The 27,995-nt window shown below is 36.9% G+C and overlaps 1 protein-coding gene across 1 annotated transcript in view; it reads right to left on the bottom strand.

Moving 5' to 3' along the window:
- Positions 1 to 27,995, bottom strand: part of MALRD1 (MAM and LDL receptor class A domain containing 1) — a 405,586-nt gene that overhangs the window by 223,504 nt on the left and 154,087 nt on the right. The window contains exons 19-20 of the mRNA XM_062210772.1: positions 23,696 to 23,806; positions 19,855 to 20,068 (exon numbers count right to left, since the gene is read on the bottom strand). Of these exons, the coding sequence (XP_062066756.1) occupies positions 19,855 to 20,068; positions 23,696 to 23,806 (325 nt within the window). The remainder of the gene's footprint in view (positions 1 to 19,854; positions 20,069 to 23,695; positions 23,807 to 27,995) is intronic.

The following is a 27,995-nucleotide window of genomic DNA, read 5'->3' as shown; positions in this document are numbered from 1 at the left end:
GGATATTGGCTGACTTGAAAGCATATGGTCCACACTTAACAGTGATCTTGCTGTGTCATGTAATATTCAAAAGCTTGCAATACTACCTTTACAGCACCATTTAAGAAGACTGTTATACACAGCTATTTCCATGACTCATGTAAATTGGTTGCTCCACAAATCTCATCCCAGACTGAGAATTTTGAGAAAACAATTCAGCATTACATACATTACCTCCTCCAAACACCTAGTGAGTCAATTTATTCTATTTTGTCACCTTTTCTTTTTAGGTCTTGGCTGAGAATTTAGGATGTTTATTATTCTGGAATACACTTTAGCTTGGCAATCATGTCCTAAGGCAAAAGTTACCATTTATTGTTATTGTGTTAGAACAGGTCCTCACATTAGAGAGGAGAAAATTGTCAAACATAAAATGCTAATGATTTATTGATTTGAATTAATTTACAATAATTTTAATTAAATGCAAATAAAGTTACACTGAAACTATCAACAAGTGTTTTCAAATATTACATTACTAATATTGCTCAAGTTGTGCTTTCTTCCATTTCTAGAATGTAGGTATTACACATAAATCTTTTTACAATGCTGTAGGTAAATTATAAAGCTAACAATGGTAACAAAGATGTTGCAAAACTGGGCATTACTGTAGGAAGGGTTCATATTTTATAGAATTAAATATGATATGCTTGGGACACAATTGTTATTCTGTAAGTAAATACACATCATGGTGCATACCAATATGTAATTTCATTATTGGTAATAAAATGTATTTAGAATTTGACAACAATACTTTTTTGTTAAGTTCTGTTTGATTATTACAACCAAATTTAAAATATGTAAAAAATACAGGTATATTTGAGATTGTGTCTAAAACTATAAAAATGTTTATTTATTTGAGAGGAAGAGTTACAGAGAGACACAGAGAGAGGTCTTCTATCCACTGGTTCACTGCCCAAATGACTCCAATGGCTGCAGCTGGGCTTATCTGAAGCCAGGAGCCGGGAGCTTCTTCTGGGTCTCACACACAGGTGCAGGAGCCCAAGGACTTTGGCCATCTTCTACTGCTTTGCCAGGCCATCAGAAGGGAGCTGGATTGGAAGTGGAGGAGCTGTGACTAAAGTCAGCACTCATATGGGATGCTGGTGCCAAAGGCAGAGGCTTAACCTACTACACCAGAACACTGGCCCCCAAAACTATAATTTCTTAAGAATACCCTGTTGTAACATATCAACACATATTCAGATTTCTCTTTTAAAGAAACTCAGTTGAGTAGCTGCTCAGGAATCAAATCATTTTTATCTACATGAGATTAAAAATCATTCTCCCATCTAAACACTATGGACCTGTGGTTCAGCACACTGGCCATAGACGTCTATTAATCCATCCCACAGAATCAACCATAGTCCTCAACAAAAATCTACTCCATTTATATAGTATTCTGAGAATTTCAAAATCTGAGTGCTTGACATCAAAACACTGTTTTCTTTTTGGATATATTCTCACAGTTACCAAAGGTAAGACAAAATTGTTCAAATAATATTCTTTGCAGTAAATAAAATGGAGAGTAACAAATGTTGAGTTTTATTACTATTTCTATACCCCTGGTGGGTTCATATTACTAAAATTAACATTGGTTGTATCACATCTCACAGCAAGAAAGGTGGCCAACAATGAAAATGAGATTAAGATAATTATTTTTAGCTTTTGTAAGATCAACAAAAGGTGGTAAATTTAAGAAAACATCAGAACTAACATGCTTTTTTAATTGTTTTAACAGGCTAATACTGATGTGTGATATTTTCAAGGACAGAGTAATTTTTGCTAGCACCAAGTCAACAGAATGTCATTTTCTATACAATTTTTAATTCAGGTTTTTTTTTTTTTTAGATTTATTTATTTGAGAGGCAAAGTTATAGACAAAGAGAGGTCTTCCATCTCCTGGTTCACTCCCCAGATGGCTGCAAGGACTAGAGCTGGCCAATCTGAATCCAGGAGCCAATAGCTTCTTTCAAGACTTGCACATGGGTGCAGGGGCCCAAGTAAACTAGGGCCATCTTCCACTGCTTTCCCAGGCCATAAACAGAGAGCTGGATCAAAAGAGGAACATGAACTGGCGCCCATATGAAATTGCTGGTGTCGCAGGTAGAGGCTTAACCTACTAAGCCACAGTGCCAGCCCTACTAATTCAGTTTTAAAACTACATTCGAAGGGCTGGCACCGTGGCACAGTAGGTTAATCTTCCACCTTCAGTGCCAGCATCCCATATGGGCGCCAGTTCTAGTCCTGGCTGCTCCTCTTCCAATCCAGCTCTGTTATGTCCTGGGAAGGCAATAGAATATGGCCCAAGTGCTTGGGCCACTGCACCCATGTCAGAGACCCAGAAGAAGCTTCTGGCTCCTGTTTTCGAACCGGCACAGCTCCAGGCCATTGTGGCCATCTGGGGAGTGAACCAATGAAAGGAAGGCCTTTCTCTCTGTCTCTCACTGCCTGTAACTCTACCTCTCAAATGAATAAATAAAATCTTTAAAACAAAAAAAAACATTTGAAAAGCATTTTGTAATTTATTCTTTCCTAAAATAGACTGCAAGACTTATAAGCCTCTTTCAGTGTAGAACTTCAAAGTTTTCCTCAGCGTCCTTTCAGAGGACTGCAGAGTAGATCTCACTAAATGATACTGAACCCCAACTCAGCAACTAGGTTAAAATCTGTTGTCTTAGGACTGACGCTGTGACGTAGTGGGTGAAGCGGCCGCCTGCAGTGCCGGTATTCCTTATAGGCACCAGTTCGAGACCCGGCTGCTCCACTTCTGATCCAGTTCTCTGCTATGGCCTGGGAAAGCAGTAGAAGATGACCCAAGTCCTTGGGCCCCTGAACCCACGTGGGAGACCCAGAAGAAGCTCCTGGTTGCTGGCTTCAGATCAGCAGAGCTCCAGCCCTTGAAGCCAACTGGGGAGTGAACCAGCGGATGGAAGACCTTGCTCTCTCTCTGCCTCTCATTCTCTCTCTGTGTAACTCTGACTTTCAAATATATAAATAAATATTTTTTTAAAAAAAAAGAATATGTTGCATTAAGAATTATAAATTGGCCAGCGCCGCGGCTCTATAGGCTAATCCTCCATCTAGCGGCGCCGGCACACCAGGTTCTAGTCCCGGTCTGGGCGCCGGATTCTGTCCTGGTTGCCCCTCTTCCAGGCCAGCTCTCTGCTATGGCCTGGGAGTGCAGTGGAGAATGGCCCAAGTGCTTGGGCCCTGCACCCCATGGGAGCCCAGGATAGCACCTGGCTCCTGCCTTCGGATCAGCACGGTGCGCCGGCCGCAGCACGCCAGCCGCAGCGGCCATTGGAGGGTGAACCAACGGCAAAGGAAGACCTTTCTCTCTGTCTTTCTCTCTCTCACTGTCCACTCTGCCTGTAAAAGAAAAAAAATTATAAAGTCAGTAATTCGGTTGTCTGTGTTGGAAAATCAAGCAGCCCATAAAGACTAGACTACCGTACTTTCCAGTAGCTGCATGTGCTACAAAAAAACCTCATTTTAAAAAAAAAATCATATAAACATTGCTACAGGTCTCCTCAAAGTAAATTGTATTTTTCTCTTCATCATTACCATGGTCTTAGAAACATGTTTCCTTGGAATAGTATAATTCTAACAAATCGGTAGGAAAAAAAAATAGAATAACCAAGAGTAAGTTGAATTCCATATTACTGTAAGAGAGGGAGTTATAATTTCACATTTCACTATTTCTCATAAGTTCCAGGTGAGAAACAATGCAAATAGTCTTGGGAACATGTCAACTGCTGGCGTTTTATGTGCAATAAATGCCAGTGCCAGACAGGTGTGTAATAAGGAAGATATTTATCATTTTTGTCTGCATGTGTTTCAGGAATCAAAGCAGCAATCTGCCTTTCTACATGCTATAACTGGTACATTAGTTAATATCTGCATAAGGATATAATATTTCCTTTACAAAGGTATAATTTTGAATAAACATATCCTAATTGTTTTTAAGGTATTGCCATCAAAATTCTAAAAATAAGACCTCATTATTCCTAATCCTTTATTTGTTCCATATAAATTTAATCATCAAAATCTATAAATAAAATACATTTAGGAAAATAGGAAACAAGTTGGAAAGGGGGCTTCTGTGTGTAGAATGTAATGGGTCATGTCTGAGCATTCTCTATATGCCATCTTATTTAAATCTTGACTCATCTCTATTCAATAGTTTGAGTGGATGATGTACAAAGTGAAGTTGAGAATAAAGTTTGCTAGGGATCACACTGCAAGTCGCAGAACTATGGGCTGAAAAAGGCTTGACAAATTCCCCATAGCACTATTACCCTTTATGTAATATATACCCATATAAGAGTATTTCTAATGTTAACAATGTATGTTCTTGAATTTGATCTTAATATGTTTAATTTTGTTTAAAAATTTGAAAATTGTAACAGCATTTTATACAATAAAACTAAAATAAAAGTCCTGTAATTAAATTGTAAATCTTTGTAAAAGAACTTGCTTTGGGTAAATTCCAAGGAATGGGATGACTGGGTTGTATGGTAGAGTTATATTCAGATTTCTGTGGAATCTCCAAACTGACTTCCATACTGGCTTTACCAGTTTGCATTCCCACCAACAATGGGTTAGTGCCCCTTTTTCCCCACATCCTCACCAGCATCTGTTGTTGGTAGATTTCTGTATGTAAGCCAATCTAACTGGGGTGAGGTGAAACCTCATTGTGGTTTTGATTTGCATTTCCCTGATTGCTAGTGGTCTTGAACAATTTTTCATGTGTCTGTTGGCCATTTGGATTTCTTCTTTTGAAAAATGTCTATTGAGGTCCTTGGCCCATCTCTTAAGTGGGTTGTTTTTTTTGTTGTTTTGGGGGAGGCTAAATCCAGAGAGGCCTAGAGTAAACTTCCTGAGCCTGCCTCGAATTTGAAAACCTGTCTTTAAGTTTCAAATCCCAAGATCAGAAAATAGACACCCTGGTGTGCTGTAATAAACTAAGCAAGGTAAATGGACATTTGAATATTTGTTCTAGTGAGCCATTACTTTACAAAGGCCAAAATCCCTATGCTGTATCAACTAAAAGGCCATGATTCATGGAATGACTAAGACTTGGCTCCTGAAAACCTGATCAGATTGTTAGAGACACTGGCAGTTTAGGACCTGCTGGCATAAGTGGGTAAACAAGTGGTTGTAATCTAAATTATTGACCTGCATGTTTTGTCTTTGTCCCGTCTCATTCCTTACATGTAGGATCAATCTTCGCGGTATTTGGGTTACTGGTTCAGCAGATGCCAGGAAAAATAATTTTGTAGTAATCAGAATGTTATCCAACTGTATATTGTTTACTTTATTGTAAATACTGGTAAATAGTGGTCAATAAATAGTTTTATATTCCTTTAAAAAAAAAAAGTTTCAAATCCCTGGTGATAAACGACCCAACCCCAGGGTGCTTTTGCCTAAAGATCATTAAGGTGGTATAATAGGAGTGGCTAAAACCCTTTTACATCACTTTACCCCACCCCTTGCCCGCATCCACTGGCTCTGTACCACAGCTATATACACACCTCACTTTTACAATAAAGTGAGACCCTGCTGCGACTGGGCTCCCCACCGTGTCGGATTGTCCCCCAGGGTTCAGGGAAGGCTGAGTGGCGGGTGGCGCACTTCCCCTCCTCTGCCAAGGCAAGCTGCAGGTGGCCTGCCTAATTCTCCTGAGGTAACCAGGAAGAGTCACCACAGTTGTTGTGGAGTTTCTTGATTCTGGTTATTAACCCTTTATCGGTTGCATAGTTTGCAAATATTTTTTCCCATTCTGTCAGTTACCTCATCACTCTCCTGACTGTTTCTTTTGCAGTACAGAAACTTCTCAATTTGATGCAATCCCAATTGTTAAGTTTGGCTTTGACTGCCTGCGCCTCCAGGGTCTTTTCTAGGAAGTCTTTGCTGGTGCCAATATCTTGCAGGGTTTCTCCAATGTTCTCTAATAATTTGATGGTTTCGGGTCGTAGATTTAGGTCTTTAATCCATGCTGAGTGGATTTTTGTGAAAGGTAGGGGTCTTGCTTCATGCTTCCGCACGTGGAAATCCAGTTTTCCCAGCACCATTTATTGAATAGACTGTCCTTATTCCAGGGATTGGTTTTAGATCCTTGATCAAATATAAGTTGGCTGTAGATGTTTGGGTTGATTTCTGGTGTTTCTATTCTGTTCCATTGGTCTATCCATCTGTTTCTGTACCAGTACCATGCTGTTTTGATTACAACTGCCCTATAGTATGTCCTGAAATCTGGTATTATGATGCCTCCGGCTTTGTGTTTGTTGTACAAAATTGCTTTAGCTATTCAAGGTCTCCTGTGTCTCCATATGAATTTCAGCATCATTTTTTCCAGATCTGAGAAGAATGCCTTTGGTATCTTGATTGGAATCGCATTGATTCTGTAAATTGCTTTTGGGAGAATGGACATTTTGATGATGTTGATTTTTCCAATCCATGAGCATGGAAGATTTTTCCATTTTTTGGTATCCTCTTCTATTTCTTTCTTTAAGAGTTTGTAATTCTCATCGTAGAGATCTTTAACGTCCTTGGTTAAGTTTATTCCAAGGTATTTGATTGTTTTTGTAGCTATTGTGAATGGGATTGATCTTAGAAGGTCTTTCTCAGTTGTGGCGTTGCCTGTGTGTACAAAGGCTGTTGATTTTTGTGCATCGATTTTATATCCTGCTACTTTGCCAAACTCTTCTATGAGTTCCAATAGTCTCTTAGTAGAGTTCTTTGGACCCTCTAAATAAAGAATCATATCATCTTCAAAGAGGGATAGTTTGAGTTCTTCCTTCCCAATTTGTATCCGTTTAGTTTCTTTTTCTTGCCTAATCGCTCTGGCTAAAACTTCCAGAACTAGATTGAATAGCAGTGGTGAGAGTGGGCATCCCTGTCTGGTACCAGATCTCAGTGGAAATGCTTCCAACTTTTCCGCATTCAATAGGATGCTGGCCTTGGGTTTTTCATAAATTGCTTTGATTATATTGAGGAATTTTCCTTCTATACCCAGTTTGCTTAGAGTTTTCAGCATGAAAGGGTGTTGTATTTTATCGAATGCTTTCTCTGTGTCTATTGAGAGAATCATGTGGTTTTTCTTCTGCAGTTTGTTAATGTGGTGTATCACATTGATTGATTTGCAAACATTGAACCATCCCTTGATTCCAGGGATAAATCCCACTTGGTCTGGGTGGATGATTTTTCTGATGTGTTCTTGATGAAGAATGGGATGGGAATGGGAGTGGGAGATGGATGGTTGTGGGTGGGAGGGTGGTTATGGGGGGAAAAAGCCGCTATAATCCAAAAGTTGTACTTTGGAAATTTACATTTATTAAATAAAAATTTTTAAAAAGTAAAAGAAAAATATATAAACAAAAAAAGAACTTGCTAATGTAGAATATCAACCTTAATTTCTATTATTTTCATTGACAAAAATTGTGTATTTTATATAAAGCATGGTATTTTGAAATACATGGACACTGTGGAATGACTAAGCTATTAAACTTATGCATTATCTTGGCCTTTTTAGTAGTCTCATTTTACTATCTCATTGTTTGCTTTTTATTTCTTAGTACTTTATGTTCCATTTCTAAAAATATCCCTAGGGATGTGGATCATTGTTTTTATTTTATATTTATTTGAAAGAGAAAGAGACAGCAAAGCACAGGTGAAAGCACTTCCACCTTCTTCTTATTCACTTTTCCAAATCCCTACAACAACCAAGGCTGGGCAAGGCCAAAGCCAGGAGCCTGGAACTCATTTAAAGTCTCTGAGCTGCCATCCGCTTCTCCCCAGGTGTGTCTTAGCAGGAAGCTGGGCAAGAAGCAGAGCCAGGACTCAAACTCACACACTTTGATACAGGATTCAGGTATCCCAAGTGGCATTTTACCCAGTATACCAAATGCTCAGTTAAAATCATTCATTTTAGACCATCCTCCCTTTTAATATAAATCACAATATATAACCCTATGCTTCCTGTGTAATGCCTCATATTATGTCCTATACTATAGTTTTTGACAATAGAAAAACCATTAACAACTTTTCTATAATGGAAGGAAGAAGTTCTCTCTAATACTATGCTCTAGTTTTTTTTTTTTTTTTTTTAATCTGTAGAAACTGGTGTTTGTTTTCCATCAGCCTCATTTCTATGTTTGCTTCAGAGACCGTGAAAAGCAGCTTATGACCACTCAGTGGTTGTTCCTACGCACTCGGTGGCCTGGGCAGTATTTGCTGCAGACAAGTCTTCAGTGGGGAAGTGCTGAAAAGGCAGACGGCACGCACACACCTTCAGACCAGTCTGCAACCTCAGGCTGAGTAGCCATGAACTCAGAGCTGGGGCCATCCATTCACCCTGAAACTCCTCCTTGGTCACAGCTTTTCCAGCATCAACCTGCTGTTCTTCAATCTCTTCAGAATCCACTGAGTGGCAATGTCCATGTAGCGCAGAGGAGAGTCTGTGTTACACAGAGCACTGGGAGGCAGGTTCACATAAGATGCCCCTGTGAGAGGCTGGTGGTCAGCCCTAGGATCAGGAACCACCAGAAGCCGAGGCTCCCGGAAGACTGCTGGATCTGGTTAGTGAAGGTTTCAGGTTTGATACAGCCAGCAATAGAGTAGCTACAGTGGCAGCAGCAAACTTCAGCACAGCCCTCTGGCCAGTGTTCCTGGAGGATATCATATCAGCAGGGTTTTCAAAGGCCACAATAGCACGAGCTGCCAACAGAAGTTTCTCCCAGGTCCTCTTCAGATTCATGATGGAGCTACCATCACTCTTCCTTTTGTAGGTGTACTGTTCCATTTAGAAGTCAAGATTGGTGTCACCGAGGTAGTCTCCTACTCCAAGGAGTTTGAGGACATCCTCCTCCTTCACTGAAGGACATCAGGGGCTCCAGACATCATGACAACATCCTTTTAAGTGATGCCAGGAATCAAGAACAACGCCATATGGACCCCTCACTGGGTAGCATGAAAAGACTCTAGTTTCTTAAGATTTGTGATTCTTTTGTTATTAATCTGCTTATACAGTTAAAAAAATAGCACCTGTGGGGTAGGCATTTGGTACAGCAGTTAAGTCACTGCTTGAGACACATGTATCCTGTAACAGAGCATAGGTTTGAGTTTTAGCTCTTCAGCTTCCTACCGATACATCCTAGGAGACAGATGATGGCTCAGCACCTGGGTCCCTGTCAACCATGTGGGAGATATGGATGAAGTTCTGGGCTCCTGGCTTTAGCTCCAGGCTGTTGGAGTATTTGGGGAATGAATCAACAGATAATATCTTTGTCACATTAAATGAAAAAAAGTTAAAGCATCTGTGATATACAAGAGCATTTTTGAGATATAAATATACATATACTCATACCTCCTTATGGGTAAAAGAATGCCTAAATTACATTTTCTGATATTTAAATTTCTTACACCTATTTTTTTCAAATTATCTTTTAAATGTACTTTTATTGTGCTAAATTATGTATACTTTTATTCAATATTTATATAAGCTACACATGTGATTGCCTCAGCATTTTACCTCAGCTTTAGTTTTAGCATATTTTGTCAAGTAATATGACCTATATAACTTCTATATTAAATTTATAAAATTTTTTCCAAATCTGTGATAAACTTGTAAATGTACCAAATATAGCTGGAATACTCACATGCTTAAGGCACAAATTCAACATGTTTATTAACTTGACCTTGCTAATAATTTTCTAATATTCCATGTTCATTTTTACTCATCAGTGAACCTGCTAGAGATAGTCTGGAATATAGCTCTTAGATGTTTTTTTATTTCATACTAATTTTAAAACATGTTTTTAATTTATTTGAAGAAGAAGGTTACAAAATTCAACTTTAATATTAAAGTACTATTTTTGATTCAGAAATTAATGAATTCTCTCAATGCAAAAAATCTATGTCCTCGTTAACCTGCTTTTATCACTATAGTCTTAGAAGATTGTTAATATTCTTGTGTTACGAGTTACTAAGATTTTAATTAGCTCCATTTAAACATCTTGTTTTTAATTGTATGAAAGCCATCTTTCTTATAGACTATTATTCATATTACATATGGCCTATTGTCATTAATCATCACAAATTACACACAGAATTCTTATCCAGTCATTAATACATGAGTATTATCTGCTCTCAGGTTTTCATCTCATTGAATTTTTCTTGTACTAAGATTTATATTCTTTGACAACAATTCACTTCTGATGAAAATTCAAACTGAGAATGTAATTGTTTTATTTTTATTTTTTTATGCTATATCCAATTCCATATGAGTCTTCCTATAGCTTCTATTCATAATTTGCAAATTCTATAGTTTCTCACATGTTGAGCACCAACTGATTTTATATGTAGTTTATCTGAGTAACCAATAACTATTTCAAAAGAATTATATTCTTCCAATGTCCCTGATTTTTATTTAACCAGTCTGTTCAGGCATTATTAAACTAGCTTTTGCTAATAGAATATGTGATCTTTTATGCTCATTCAGTATTACTGAATTACACATGGAGGTTATACTGAAATTACTGAAATACACATGGAGGTTATACTGTTCATAGTGCAATAGTGAAGATTATAATTAATGTGATCTTTCATAATAGGATGGAGCTAATTCTCACTGTACTTCCTGGCCCTTGCCTCTTAAATTCATGCCATACAAAAAATCACAACACTAAAAACCCAGAAAACTTTTACTTATCTTGCACCAATTCCTAGTATCTTCCTTATCCCTTCCTCTCTACCAAGTTCTCTATTCTTGAAGTGATGATGACAATCCGCACTATTCCTATATGAATCAAAATACAGCCTCTTGTCTTCATGTTTTTTCTTACTACAGGGAAGCAATTATGTGAGGCAAAGGAAAATGTAAACATTTCTTCTGCTAAAATTATAGGGAAAAAATCAGCCCCTGATAAATTTGATAAAATAAATTATCTTTTTATAGAATCCTTGTAATTGCTAGTGAAATTAAGAAATACTACAAGTACTTTTTTACTACAAGTACCATTTTCCCTTTTGTGTAGGTAGAGAAAGCACATTTAAGAATATTCAATTAAAGGAGGATATTGTGAAGTAAGTTACTGTGCAAGTAGACTGTCTCTTTACACTGATTTTATTAGTTTTTATAGCCTCAGATTGGTAGACTATAATGATAGAATTGTAGTATGAATAAATGATACATCATGCCTTTCAGTTTCAGGCCAGGGTAACTACAATGTGAGATAGCTTTAGCAAGATGGCAAGGAGAACTAATTTCCAAATGTTTCTATCTCTTCCTAAAATCATCATTTATTGATTACCAATTCATCCTTACTATTAAAACTAACAGATATTTCAGAATGCTAATGTTACTTAATGATTTGTATATTCGATGTTGACTTTTCTTTTTAGAATTACAACTTTTAGGCCGGCGCCATGGCTCAACAGGCTACTCCTCCGCCTTGCGGCGCCCGCCGGCACACCAGGTACTAGTCCCGGTCGGGGTGCCGGATTCTGTCCTGGTTGCTCCTCTTCCAGGCCAGCTCTCTGCTATGACCCGGGAGTGCAGTGGAGGATGGCCGAAGTGCTTGGGCCCTGCACCTGCATGGGAGACCAGGAGAAGCACCTGGCTCCTGGCTTCGGATCAGCGCGATGCACCGGCCGCAGCGGCCATTGGAGGGTGAACCAACGGCAAAAAGGAAGACCTTTCTTTCTCTCTCTCTCTCACTATCCACTCTGCCTGTCAAAAAAAAAAAAAAAATACAACTTTTGATGTGTTCTGTGACACCAAGAATTTTTGTTTTGCTTATTGTTTCTTTTGCAAACATCTTCCCCTTAAATATTGGTGCTATTTAAGATTCTGCCCTATGCTAATTCTTTTCTTCACATTGTATATATTCTCCATATGTGACTAATCTACTCAGTGCTTTCAACTATCAGTAAATATTGATGGTTCCTAATTTTATGTCTATTGCAGACATTTCTCCCTGCTGCTTAATCTGTTTATTAGATACTTCATTTATTGGATACATCTCACCCAATCAATCAAAAACATGGAATCCTCTTGCTTTGTTAAGAGTGAATTAAACTTCCAGTTATTCACTTGCTTAATCCAAAAGTACTCCACAGTTAACCCATCATCAGATCTGTAATATTTCCATCCAAATGTGTATTCTCTTTCTGTCTTCATTGATAGTGACTTGAGATGACTGTCACTTAACGGTAAGACTGAGATGGCTCCTTGTGATCCCTCTGCCTCTAAGCTGTTCCCTCCACAATGGTGTCAGACCCATTTCTCTAAAATACTGATTTCATTGTGCTGCTGCTACTTCTCTGCTTTATATGTTTTCCATGGATCCCTGTTATTCTTCAGATAAAACACCAATTTCTTAACTAGAACTGCCAAGTACTCCTGTCTTTCTCTGGACTAATTTCGAGCACTCCCTGCTCACAAACCCAATGCTCTAAACAGACTAACCACATAATCACTATGACCCCTTTCTCCCCTCTGGCCTTGGCTATCACCTCCATAATTCCTGCCATCTAGAACTTTATTTAATCAACACTTCATGCTTCTTAGCAATGATTAGCACAAGACTAAATAAAATCTAAACTACTAAAATTCGTTGGTTATATTAATTTGCTATAGTAACAGAGAAAAAGGCACTGAATAGCAAGACAATAGAATTATAATTAGATTACTGTACTGCAGTGTTGTATGAGTATTTAATACCTGTATTTAAGGCAAAGTTTAAGAATTGAATTACCAACTGTACGGCAGACTAGATTACAGAAGTTTAGGACTATGCAGAGAATTTGTCAAAATTCATCTTTTAACTGGAAAATAAGAATTCTGCTACACCAAATGAGAGAGTACAATGAAGGTACATAAATAAACAACTAAACAAAATCATCCTGGGTATTACTATTTTAATTATCTAGAGAAGTTGACACATTAGTATTAACAGAGTAATGGAAAGAGGATTGTATTTTAATTATGTGTGACTTTAAAATTGTTTTCCCTTCAAATAGATCACAACATGGTTTGAATCATTATTCATTAATCAAATACCAATTTCTCAATGAAAACTTCTATGAAAGCCTATCTAAAACTATAGCCTACCATTCTATTAATGTTCTTTCTCACTACTTTCTAACTTCTTGCCAGAGAACTTACAACCAGAAAATGAACAAATGTAAATATTGTGCTTTGTTGTGACCTCCTTCCTCAACTTCCCAACCAACAATCAGAAAGGAAACTCTGTGAGAGCAGGAAATCTGTACACACATGGGTCCATCATAAAGTTCATGGAAAACATGTATCATGAGAGGCCAGTGCTATGGCCCATGCCTGAAGCTCCAGCATCCCATACAGGTGCCAGTTCGAGACTTGGCTGCTCCACTTCCGATCCAGCTCTCTGCTATAGCCTGGAAAAGCAGTAGAATATGGCCCAAGTCTTTGGGCCCCTGCCATATAGGAGACCCAGAAGAACCCCCTGGCTACTGGCTTCGGATTGGCAAAGCTCCAAGCATTGTGGCCAATTGGGGAGTGACCCATCACATGGAAGACCTCTCTCTGTCTTTCCTCTCTCTGTGTAACTCTTTTAAATAATAAATCTTAAAAAAGAAAACAAAACAAAACATGTATAATGAGAAACCTACTTGGATTATGAAAAAATTCCTGTATCAAAATAAATTTATAATTTAATCTTACCACAAACTTTCTTAAATACCCTTGTGTTGGTTCCTGCATTCTCTTAAGTAATTAGAACCAAAGCTCACACATAACAGATACCTAAAAGATATCTGAATGAATTAATGATCATTTAAAAAAAATACCAAAAGCACCATGAATGATATCACCTAACCAAACACATACATACATATTAAATTTTGAAATCAAACATTAAAATCAATAAAGCTCACCATGGAAATGCACGATTTAAAAACTAAAACATGAGGTAAGCATTTAGTAGGATATAAAATCAAAACACAAAAAGCAATAGCTTTTGTTTAAATAGACAATGCGATGGCTGAGAAAGAACTTGCAAGATTAGTCCCATTCACAATAGCTACAAAAAATATTAAGTATCTTAGGATAAATTTAACAGACGTGGTCAAGATTTCAGAAGTCTTTTGCACCACAATTAACTTTTTGCTCCAATTTTCTTTGAACTTCTTGAATTGCCATTGTATATTTGTATGTTTCTCTGTGTGTGTGTGTGTATTCATGGCTAGAAAGGTTATTTTCTGTTTAATATAGAAGTATGTTGTATGTGCTCATTAGAAAGAGAATTTTTGTTTCATTTAATGATATATTCAAGATGTCTCAAATACTGCCTGACTAAATTGCTCAGTGAACACACTGAAAGTATTTGCCATCTCTATTTCTCTTATTTTGAAATGTCCATCAATCTTCTCAAAACTACTCTAAGATTTTTGTTGTATTATTCATTTGCACTATTAGTTATTTATTTTCTAATAGGAAGATTTAAAGCTATAAATTGTTCCCTAAATAATATGCAGGCTTGACAAAATCCAAGGTTTTTTTTTTAACTTTTTTTTTTTTTATAAATTTCCAAAGTACAGCTTATGGATTACAATGGCTTCCCCCCCCCCCATAACTTCCCTCCCACCCACAACCCTCCCCTTTCCCGCTCCCTCTCCCATTCCATTCACATCAAGATTCATTTTCAATTCACTTTATATACAGAAGATTAGTATATATTAAGTAAAGATTTCAACAGTTTGCACCCATACAGAACACAAAGTGAAAAATACTGTTTGAGTACTAGTTATAGCATTAAATCACAGCACATTAAGGACAGAGATCCTACATGAGGAATAAGTGCACACTGACTCCTGTTGTTGATTTAACAAATTGACACTCTTGTTTATGGCATCAGTAATCTCCCTAGGCTCTTGTCATGAGTTGCCAAGGCTATGAAAGCCTCTTGAGTTCGCCGACTCTGATCATATTTAGACAAGGATTCATAGTCAAAATGGAAGTTCTCTCCTCCCTTCAGAGAAAGGTACCTCCTTTTCTTTGATGGCCTGTTCTTTCCACTGGGATCTCACTCGCAGAGATCTTTCATTTAGGTCATTTTATTTTATTTTTTTTGCCAGAGTGTCTTTGCTTTCCATGCCTGAAATACTCTCATGGGCTTTTCAGCCAGATCCAAATGCCTTAAGGGCTGAAAATCCAAGTTTTTATTATGCATTTTTTGCCTCAAAACATTATCATGTATCTTATGGTCAAAGACATAAAATATTAAAAGTATGTTTGTCATTTTTCATAACCAAATGGCATTCTCAAAAGTTTAATATTACTTTGATGTTAATAAGTTTTTAACAGATTAAATATGGCTTATAGATACAATTCTAAGAACATAATGGTATGTACCAACAGAAGTGAGTTCAAGATGATGAATGGATTAACCAGTAGATGATTATGCTACTCTCTGAGATAGCATATATATCATGTGTACGTAAGTAAAAGAGAAGGAGTCAGTTTGTAAGGAAAGAAATATTTTCTTTTTTTCCAATTTTTTTTTTAATTTGACAGGTAGAGTTATAGACAGTGAGAGCGAAAGACAGAGAGAAAGGTCTTCCTTCTGTTGGTTCACTCCCCAAATGGCCACTATGGCTGGAGCTGCACCAATCCAAAGCCAGGAGCCAGGTGCTTCCTCCTAGTCTCCCATGCAGGTGCAGGGGCCCAAGCACTTGGGCCATCCTCCACTGCTATCCCGGGCCACAGCAGAGAGCTAGACTGGAAGAGGAGCGACCGGGACTAGAACTGGCACCCATAAGCAATGCCGGTGCCGCAGGCGGAGGATTAACCAAGTGAGCCACAGTGCCGACCCCTATACCGTGAATTTCAAAGTCATCACAGATCATTAAAACTATAATATCACATTCTTCATCATTAGTTGGACAAAAATATAAAACAAAGCTTCACAATACTATATTTGTAGCAATACTGATCCACACAGGCACCTCTCTCCTTTTTAAAACAATTTTATCCTGTCCAGTAAGGATTTCTGTAGTTCAAGAATTTGTTTTTGAAAACTTCTAAATGTTCTTATAAACTTGTTGAAATCCGTATCTTGCATTTCTTCTATCTCATCATCGTCAACAACAGGAGTCACTGTGTAGTTACTTCTCATGTAGGATCTCTGTTCTTATTGTGTTGTTCAATGTGAATTAATACTATAACTAGTACTCAAACAGTATTTTTCACTTTATGTTCTGTGTGGGTGAAAACGGTTGAAATCTTTACTTTATATACAGAAGATCAATTTAGTACATATTAAGATATTGAAAATGAATCCTGATGTGAATGGAATGGGAGAGGGAGCGGGAGATAGATGGGTTGCAGGTGGGAGGGAAGTTATCGGGGGGAAAAAGCCATTGTAATCCATAAACTGTACTTTGGAAATTTATATTTACTAAATAAAAGTTTAAAAAAATAAAACAATTTTAGCTCCCACATTTAAAAGCGAACCTGCAATATTTGTGTATGGCTTTTTTCAGTCAATATGATATCTTCCAGTTGCATCCACTTTGCTACAAATGATAAAGTTTCATTTTTTATAGCTGAATACTATTCCATTGTGTATATACCACATTTTCTTTATCCATTCATCTGATGATGGACACCTTGGTTAATTCCAAATTTCGGCTATTGTGAACAGTGCTGTTATAAACATGGTGGTGCAGGTATCTTTGATAGAATATGTTCCTGTCTTTTGGTTGTTTGCTTATTTGTTTCTCTGTGTTTCATATTTTAGCCATTCTGACAGGGGTAGTTTTGAATTGTATTTCCCTGATGACAAGTGGTGTTGAGCATTTTCTCATATCTTCACTGGCCATTTGTACTTTTGAGAACTGTCTAATGAGTTTCTTAACTGGAATGGTTGGTGTTTTATTGTTGAGTTTAAGTTTCTGATATATTCAGGATATTAAGCCTTTGTCAGATTGGTGGCTTGCAAATATTTTCCCCAACCTGCAGTTGGTAAATAGCATAAGACATATTCATTATGTTCAGCATCTTATCTAATTATGTTGCTCAAATATTATGTATTATAAGAGTGTAGAATTGAATCATTGGGGAAGGCATCAGATATTCTCAACTGTATATCAATAATACTCATAAAAACACTAATTAGAATGTATTGGAAAATAAAAATATTTTCCAAAAGGACCCTGTAAATCAGAGTAAGATTTTAAGTTCTTAAATACACTAATCACTCTTTGAACTGTGTCCTCTTTTAGTAATATCATTCAAATTATAAAACAAATACATTTTAAATTTTTCTGATAGATTAGGTTTTTAGATTTCACATTGATGTGCAGAATATTAAAGCATTAGGTATTTGTTATAATAGATTGTTTTCTTTCCCTCCATTAGAGATGTGTATGTCTTTTAAGAGATTTTTATCCTTTCTGCTATTCCTAGAAGGTATGTTTCTAATATTTCAAAAGTTTTCTATAGTTGTGATACACATTCAAATTTATTAGAATTCTCAAAAAAAAAAAAAAAAACCCACTGTAGACTTTATGTCCAAAGATTTGGTTGGTTACTGGCCAATCTTTTGAAATCAGTTCCTATTCCTCTGAGAGTAATTTAAACATGCAAGTTTATAGCACAAGCTGGATAATAACATTACTCATAAGTCATGGAGCAGATCCTAGCACTCTTTAATTAAGACCTAACATTTAAAATCAGCAGACTGGGAATACAGGTTAATTTCTTAACATGTGCAATAAAAGCAAGCAATGTAATGTATAAAGAAATCTTTCTAGTAGAATCAATGTAAAAATTCAGGTTACTTAAAGGGTTTAATCAAGATGTTTTGTTTATTTGCTCAAAGGAGCAGAAAAGGTTTTCCTTTCCAAACAGAATTTGTGGAACTAATTCAATTTTTTAGCTGAGAGGGATCTGGTAATCTGTTCACCAAAATGTACCCTTTGATACAACTAAGACTCTAAAAGCTTGTGATTACTTTCATCTTATGTTCCCTATTAAAGAAATATCAAGAGTAAGTTTCCAATGTATTTCTGAACCCCTTAGTATATCAGTTTCCTTTTCTAACTACAGATAGAAAGTCCTACAAATATTCATTAACTTAGAGCCTGGATACAAAGATTTATATGAAAGATTTACTTAGACGTTTACATTCTAAAAAACTTTCACTCAGTAACTTCTCTGGGAAAGAGATATTTAATATTACAAATACAATTTAAAACCATAACGCTGGTCTTAACTGATAACCTAATAGATTTGTTTGATATTCAAATGAAAATGTCAATGAAGAAAATTTGAAAGCATTTGGTGCAAAATACACTAAAAATATAGCATAAACTATGCATAAAATAATGATTAAGACAGAACTGTATGTAATTATTTTTGTTTGGTTTGTATGATGAAAGTGGATACTCTAATAACCCACAAATAAAGGAACTAATTAGCATGTAGTAGTACGAAGACTGCTCTAAGACATTTAAAATCAATTTTACACAGAAATGTTAAATGTCTGGACAAAACAATGGATCGTGAATCAAAACACTTGCGTTCTGGGACCAACTTTGTCAGTACTAGTTTCGTGAACATCGCAAAACCTTCACCACGCTTGTGACAACTTCAACCACAGAAAGCATTTCTAGGCTCTGTTCCAGCACACTTACCTCACAGGGCTTCAGTGAAACCAAGCAGAAATTAGTAAACAAAAATGGCTTTGAAAGTTAGAAGTTCTGAAATGTGAGCTTTTTTTTTTTTTTAAGATGTATTTATTTATTTGAAAGTCAGAGTTACACAGAGAAATAAGGAGAGTTAGAGAGAGAGAGAGAGAGAGAGAGAGGTTTTCCAACCACTGGTTCACTCCCCTACTGGCCGCAACGACCAGAGCTGTGTCGATCTGAAGCCAGGAGCTTATTCCGGGTCTCCCATGCAGTTGCAGCGGCCCAAGGACTCAGGCCATCTTGTACTGCTTTCCCAGGCCATAGCAGAGAGCAGGATCAGAAGAAGAGCAGTTGGGTCTTGAACTAGCACCCATATGGATGCCAGCACTTTAGGCCAGGGCGTTAACCCGCTGTGCCATAGCGCCGGCCCCATGAGCTCTTATTATATGGAAACTGTTCTTTATATTCCATTTTCAGTGTCAAGAAGGAAATAATATCAAACTGTAGTACAAAATTATGCTAAGGCGAAAAATTTGTCAAACTGCATATTGACAATTTATGTTTTGCTCATGTGTGGTGATATAAAGCAACAAATACACTGTTTTGTGTAATTTTTCAGGCCGATCTCAATAGCATATATGTTCAATTAGTTAAGGGTGTTTTAGTAGGTGCTTTCAAGTGTGACTTCATATCCATCAGAAATTTTCAAACACTGACCTCCATTTCCTTTGGGAAATCACTTTATATAAAATATTAAAGCTTTTTAATTGTCACATGATTATTCACTAGAGTCAACACCATATGAAATGGACTGAAGAATGACAGCTTGCCAGATCTGCTCAAATGGACTCTGATCAATATTTTGCTTTTTTCAAAAAAAAAAAAAGGTTTCCATTTTGTCTTTGAAGATAATTTTTTGTGGACTTATCTCTAGCTACTTCATAAATACTAAAATTCATCAAGTAGTTTTAAATGAATTCTAAATCCTAAGTATTAAGAAAGGAATGCATTTCAATAGTCCAATCATCTTTCCTACCCCTGCTACTGAAATATATGTACCCTGTACATTTCAACACAGAAACATACTGAATAAGATTGCTGGAAATAAAGGCAAGGTTGAGGAAGCAGAACACTCCCACTTACCACAAATAAAAGAAGTCTCATCTGAATTGTCAGCACAGTCATTCACAAAATCACACAGCCTGTCCTTTGCAATGCAGTGCTTATTAGCACATGTGAATTCTTGAGCAGTGCATTTTCTGTCTGGGCTGGGTAAGGGTGAACAATTTTGAAAGGAAACATCATCCACTGCTACATCACCCATGTAACTGACACCACGTTTTGCCCTGAAGACGATCTAAGAACAAAAAGAAAATGTCAATTAGAGGTGAAGCTGTCAAACAAGATGTTCAAAACTTGGAGCAAGAACTTAATATTAAAATCAAAATTCAACCTGACAACCACCAAAAATGTTCCCATACTGAATGTGAGCCACGAGAAGTTAGAGGTCAAAGTTTACCATTCTCAACCCCTAAAAATGGGAATGTGGCAATACAATTGTCTTACATTTAGCATTTTTAGGATACAGGGTCAATAAAATTGGCACCAGTCAACAACCCACACTGATGCTCCTGCTATCTCTAGATCCAAAACAGGACCTGCTCATTCCTTAGAGCTTCATCACGCAAGGAAGCAGCTCAATCAGTTGAAATGAATTAGAAGAAAAAACATACAAGCACATCTTTTATTTCACTCAATTCTTCCCATTCTTGAGGGCCACGCCCACCTGAATAGTTTGAAAGCTCAAAGATGACAAAACTCAATACCATGAGATTTTTTTTTTGTAAATTGGCCACACCTTTTGAATTTAAATGATTTTGGTTAGTTTTTGATTAATGTATATGATAGGCATAATCCTCATATGTCATGTTACCTGGCCTCAATTTCCCACATACGTGACTTGGCAGAAGTAATGAAAAATAATGAATCACTGAAGCTTTCAGCAATCCTATCTTTATTTTGTAACAATACCACTGCTTGGATCAACAGTGGACACTGTTCATGGAACTGGAGTCTCATTATTAGGTTTATGAGATCTAAATGGAATTACTTCATTGTCTCCACGACATTCCATTACAAGTTAAAACATTAACATATGACATATTCATAGATTTCAAAGTAAACTTGGATCAAGCATACCTTAGCTATTTCATACAAAATATTTACTGATACCAATCTCCTAAACCCCTCTTGATCAATCCTAAGTAACTTTTTCTTGAAAGAATTTGAAAATGATGTATAATTTATACTACTGTGCAAGTTAGTATTATTTCCCTTTTAAAGTGAGAGGGCAGTATAATTAAAATTGTGCCTTCCATACCAGCTAAATAAAAATACAGGTTTTTGCACAGTGAATTTACATAAAAAAGAATAAATTATTCTTCACAGAAGATGAGCTAGAAAAGAAAAATAAATTTTAAGGCAGTTGAAGTATTTGGGAATAAGTAAGATGTGAAACTAGGAAGAAATAAAAAGGACTACACCCTGTCTTACAAGAGAATTTGGGCCAGGCGAGCAGGTAACACTGTTCCACAACGAGAAAGATACTCTACTATTTGGATAATCTGAACATTTAACTCATCAGCTTTTCACTATGAAGTATTTCTATCCAATAGTCAAAATTTAGCTGTCTGCCATGTCCAAGTGATGTTGGCTGGAATTCCACAATTAATACTGATTATTGTGAAGTATTTTTTAAGAAGAAAAATGATGATGTATCTTTTTCAGGTAGAATAAAATCAGATACATATTTTACATAAGATTTGGCAGTAATATGCATAACAGTTGGACTGTAGACTATATAGACTCTGGATGGCTGCCTGTGTTTAAAGTCTCTCTGCCATTTTGTAGTTACATAAACTAGGGCAACTTACATAACTTCAACATAGTTCTCCATAGAGATAACAGTATGTGCCTCAAAGGATTATTCTGAAAACAAGACATTTAAAATTTCAAGCAATACGTAGCACTCAGTTGTAGTGATTGCTTTAGATGTGATTGCACCAATTATAAAAAAAAAATCAATTAAATATTTAAATTTGAGTTTTCCCAAATAAAACAATTCAAGTTTCCTAGTGATGCTTTGGCATGCAATGTCTAAAAATAAATTATGCTTTTTCTTAACGGTTGGAAACATTCTCCGAGGCTAAAGGTAACACTGTTTTAAGAATGGAGAAAGGATCATTAGCAGTGTGGGGACTCATCTCTGTATCTATTGGGCAAGGTAATGTACTTGGCACATAGCAAGGTCTCCATTTTTTACTATAGAAATGAGTGACCCACATCAAACAGTGAATGTCCACTAGCTATTAACATTTAGTTTTAACTTTCTAGCAATGTGGATATACTTTTTCATTCAATTTCAACATGTGAAAAGCTAAAATTGCGGAAATGTTAAGTAATATATTCCACTTATTGAAGCTCCCCTTAATGTTATTTTGAACATGATTTCACTATAAACATTCAGGCATGCACCACTTAACACTGGGGTTACATTCTGAGAAATGCATCACTAAGCAATTTCATTGTCGTGGGAACATCAGAGAGAGTGCTTACACAAACTAAGTCATGACATTGATAGGCAATATAATTCCAAAGGCCACCATCATTAACATGTCCCATCATTGACCTAAACATCACTATGCAGCACAGGACTGTATTCTATGTGCACAGAACTAATTACAGAGGTCACTACCCATTGTGCAACCCTACCCCTGACAGCAGCAGAGATCTCCACATGTTCTTGCTGAGGATTCTTCCTGTCTAAATTTAAAGCTCTTAGAGACTGAAGAGTTGTAATCCTTCTAATTGTAAAATTCATACTGTGTAAGGCCATTAAATTAATGTATAATTTCTTCAAATTCAACTCATTTTTTATCTACTTCAATTGTCTGCAAATGATTCACAGGTAAACTAGATTGCAGTGAAAGGCAATACACACACACACACACATGTGAATGGGATTTCATCTACCTGTCACTCCAAGAACCTGGCCATAATGCTGGGTCAATGCCTTTAAACAGTTCTATGCAACCTATGTGCCCATGGCAGTTGAAAGGGGCTGACATGTCAGAGAATGTTCACAGTTGTTCATGCAATTACTAAACCTTCAAAATCAACTTGCTATTCCTGTTACACACGCAGAAAAGTGGAAATGCAGTTTTTAACAAGCATCTTATCCATTCTATCTAGAGATGATTATTTCTAAATTCATGAAATTAAGCCTAAAAATTAAAAAATAAAATATTTTCCTATTTAAAAGGCTCTTACTTTGCTTATTCAAATTTTAATTTTAAGTCTTATCGTTAAAGAAAATTCCCAACAAAACCACGGCCCATATATCCCTTCCTTTTTTCATAATCCATAAAAAATAGAACCCATACCAAATACCTTGGCACATTATTATTTTGATTTTAAATATTTTAATTACTATACTGCTTGAACTTTATTTTATGTGAATAGTTCTCATCCTACCAATAATATAATACATGGAGACAAATATAGCATCATATATTATTATATTTCTCAATATTCTGAATTAGGTAAATTACCTATAATGAAGTTCAATCACACACTGTTTTCACACACTGCCTTTTAAATCAGGTTTGAAATAATTTAATTACTCTACAGTCTCAGAATATACTTGCCAAATAGAGCAAAGCATAGAAAGCTAATGCAGAGGGAAGACGATTGCTGCTCATTTAAATATTCCAACAAGTATTATTATCTAATTCTAACAAATTAGATCATTCTAGAATTCTAAGTTCCTGAGGGAAAACCCCACCTGTAATGTTGTCTTAAGTCTATGCATTCATATATCACAATAGAAAGAGAATGGCAGGACAGGAGTGGAGTGAAGGAAATAAATCAAGATTAAGAGGGGTGGAGAATCTTCCTCCTCACATAACCAATTAAAATTACAAACCTGTGTGTACAAATGAGTGCCTAAAAACACTTCCACTTTCTTCCACTGTGCACCCTGCTGGCCAGTCTGAGCCCAAAGTTTAGAAGTAACGTTGCCTTTCTTAATGAGAACCTATGGAGACAAATGAGGTAAAAGAAGTTAAAATATTTTCAATAGTTTTCTAAGTGATTTTTAAGAACTTTAATATCCACGTGATGTTGCTAAGATAAGAGCTGAGACTCTTCATTAAGCACTTTTCTTTTTGACAGGCAGAGTGGACAGTGAGAGAGAGAGAGACAGAGACAGAGAGAAAGGTCTTCCTTTGCCGTTGGTTCACCCTCCAATGGCCGCCGTGGCTGGCGCGCTGTGGCCGGCACACCGCGCTGATCCGAAGGCAGGAGCCAGATGCTTCTCCTGGTCTCCCATGGGGTGCAGGGCCCAAGCACTTGGGCCATCCTCCACTGCATTCCTGGGCCACAGCAGAGAGCTGGCCTGGAAGAGGGGCAACCAGGACAGAATCCGGCGCCCCAACTGGGACTAGAACCCGGTGTGCCGGCACCGCAGGCGGAGGATTAGCCTATTGAGACGCGGCGCCAGCCAAGCACTTTTGTTTTCTACCATAAATTAGGTACAGCATTTGTGCTCCCAGAGAATCTTACAAGCCTTATATAATAAGAGCATACAGTGTTGCTAGTCCCAAGATATATATGTTAGCTAGTCCAAGCTAATTAAGAACTCAACTATATTACATTTTTAAAAAGCTTACAGTAGTAGCAACTGATATTTTATGAGATATTATTTGTATGATTAGATGATGAAGTATGGAGTTTCATACTAAAATGCTCTTTTGAGAATGACTTTCATTATCCTATATGTTTCAATGGGCTTTAATATTACAGTGTAGGCCAATTAAACTTTAACAGCACAGATGGGTGATATTAGTGGGCATCCATCGGTGCTGGGCCTCTAGGAGCCCCCCTGTCCAAGAGCCTTGGAGCCAACATAACCACATCAGTACCAGCAAGAGGAATTCAGATCTGTCTTATCAGCCAAATTATCACAGGTCTTCTTTAAGACTGAAAAAAGCCATCAAGAGCACAATTGAAATAATAAACAGAAAAATCTCACAATGTAAAATGGTGGCTCATTATTTCACAGCATTGCTTTACTTTTTATTTATAAAAAGGGAACAAATTTCATTAATTTTATATATACAGTTGTAAGAGAATAATGATACTTCCCACCTCACTCCCACCCTCCCTCCTCCTCCTTTTCTCATTTTCTTTTAATTTTCTAGTGACATATTTCAATTTACTTTATAATCACAAGTTTCACCCTCTCCTAAGAAAGGGATTAATAAAGTAGTAGGTAGAAAAACCACAGATGCTCCAGAGTATTGGAAGGACTATAACAATAATAAAATCTCGAAAAGTCAATTTTGCTCATACACACCATACATTTTATACTTTCTATATCAGAGAAAACATGATATTTCTCTTTCTAGGACTGTCTTATTTCACTAAGTATAGTAATCTCCAATTGCATTCATTCTGTTGACAAAGACAGGATTTCATTCTTTTTTATGGCTGGGTAGTATTCTATACTATATGTATACACACATATGTGTATATATTTACATACATATACAATTTATCTAGTCATCAGTTTATGGACATGTGAGTTGATTCCATATTTTAGCTATTATATATTGAGTTACAATAAACACAGAGGTACAGATAAATCTTTCATATGATGATTTCATTTCATTTGGGTAAGTTTCCAGGAGTGGGATGGCTGAGGCATATGGTATTTCTATTTTTAGATTTTGAAACAATCTTTATAATTTCTTCCATGATGGCTGTACTAGTTTACATTTCTATCAAAAGTGCATGAAGGTATCTTTTTTTAAAATTTATATTCAACACAGATTTACAGAGAGGCAGTGGTAGACACAGAGCCTTCCATCCCCTGGTTCACTCACAGGTGGCTGCAATGGCTGGAGCTATGCCACTCCAAAGTCAGGAGCCAGGAGCTTCTTTCAGGTCTCCCACATTAGTACAGGAGCCAAGGACTTGGGCCATCTTCTACTGCCTTCCCAGGCCATAGCAGAACTGTATCAGACCCAATCCAGTGCATTCTTTTTTTTTTTTTAACTTTTATTTAATGAATATAAATTTCCAAAGTACAGCTTATGGATTACAATGGCTTCCCCCCACAAACTTCCCCCCCACCCGCAACACTCCCCTTTCCTGCTCCCTCTCCCCTTCCATTCACATCAAGATTCATTTTCAATTTTCTTTATATACAGAAGATCAGTTTCGTATATATTAAGTAAAGATTTCAACAGTTTGCACCCACACAGAAACACAAAGTGAAAAATACTGTTTTAGTACTAGTTATAGCATCACAGCACATTGGACAAACATTAAGGACAGAGATCCTACATGGGGAGTAAGTGCACACTGACTCCTGTTGTTGACTTAACAAATTGACAGTCTTGTTTACGACATCAGAAATCACCCTAGGCTCTTGTCATGAGTTGCCAAAGCTATGGAAGCCTTTTGAGTTCACCAACTCTTATCATATTTAGACAAGGTCATAGTCAAAGTGGAAGTTCTCTCCTCCCTTCAGAGAAAGGTATCTCCTTCTTTGATGGCCCATTCTTTCCACTGGGATCTCACTCGCAGAGATCTTTCATTTAGGTTTTGTTTTTTGTTTTTTGTTTTTGTTTTTGTTTTTGTTTTTTTGCCAGAGTGTCTTGGCTTTCCATGCCTATAATACTCTCATGGGCTCTTCAGCCAGATCCAAATGCCTTAAGGGCTGATTCTGAGGCCAGAGTGCTGTTTAGGGCATCTGCCATTCTATGAGTCTGCTGTGTATCCCGCTTCCCATGTTGGATCCTTCTCTCCCTTTTTAATTCTATCAGTTAGCATTAGCAGACACTAGTCTTGTTTATGTGATCTCTTTGACTCTTAGACCTATCATTATGATCAATTGTGAACTGAAATTGATCACTTGGACTATCATTTGGGGCAAGTCAGCTTGAGCTTGTCCCAAATTGTACATCTCCCCCTCTCTTATCCCCACTCTTATATTTAACAGGGATTACTTTAAAGTTAATTTTAAACACCTAAGAATAACTGTGTGTTAATTACAGATTTCAACCAATAGTATTAAGTAGAACAAAAAAAAAAATACTAAAAGGGATAAAGTACTAAATTGTACATCAACAGTCAGGACAAGGGCTAATCAAGTCATTGTTTCTCATAGTGTCCCATTTTGGTGCTCGGTTAGTTGTCACTGATCAGGGAGAACATATGATATTTGTCCCTTTGGGACTGGCTTATTTCACTCAGCATGACAGCATGATCTTTTCCAAATTCCTCCACTGTGTTGCAAATGACCGGATTTCATTGTTTGTTTGTTTTTTTGTTTTTTTGTTTTTTTTTTTTTTACTGATTTATAGTATTCTCTAGAGAACATGTCCCATAATTTCTTTATACAATCTTCTGTGGATGGCATTTAGGTTGATTCCAGGTCTTAGCTATTGTGAATTGAGTTGCAATAAACATTAAGGTGCAGACAGCTTTTTTGTTTGCCAATTTAATTTCCTTTGGGTAAATTCCAAGGAGTGGGGTGGCTGGGTTGAATGGTAGGGTTAAATTCAGGTTTCTGAGGAATCTCCAGATTGACTTCCATAGTGGCTTTACCAGTTTGCATTCCCACCAACAGTGGGTTAGTGTCCCTTTCCCCTACACCCCATCTTCGCCAGCATCTGTTGTTGGTAGATTTCTGTATGTGAGCCTTTCTAATTGGGGTGAGGTGAAACCTCATTGTGGTTTTGATTTGCATTTCCCTGATTGCTAGTGACCCTGAACATTTTTTCATGTGTCTGTTGGCCCTTTGGATTGTCTCTTTTGAAAAATGTCTATTTAGGTCCTTGGCCCATCTCTTGAGTGGGTTGTTTGTTTTGATGTTGTGGAGTTGCTTGATCTCTGTAGATTCTGGTTATCAACCATTGATCTGTTGCACAATTTGCAATTTTTTTCCCCATTCTGTCAGTTGCCTCTTCACTTTCCTGGCTTTTTCTTTTGCCGTACAGAAACTTCTCATCTGATACAATCCCAATTGTTAATTTTGGCTTTGACTGCCTGTGCTTCTGGGTCTTTTCCAAGAAGTCTTTGCCGGTGCCAATATCTTGCAGGGTTTCTCCAATGTTCTCTAATAATTTGATGGTGTCAGGTCGTAAATTTAGGTCGTTAATCCATTTTGAGTGGATTTTTGTGAAGGTGAAATGTAAGGGTCTTGCTTAAGCTTCTGC

This window comes from Lepus europaeus, chromosome 14, assembly GCF_033115175.1.
Source record: "Lepus europaeus isolate LE1 chromosome 14, mLepTim1.pri, whole genome shotgun sequence".
Lineage (NCBI taxonomy): Eukaryota > Metazoa > Chordata > Mammalia > Lagomorpha > Leporidae > Lepus > Lepus europaeus.
This window is presented reverse-complemented; position numbering and strand designations above follow the sequence as displayed.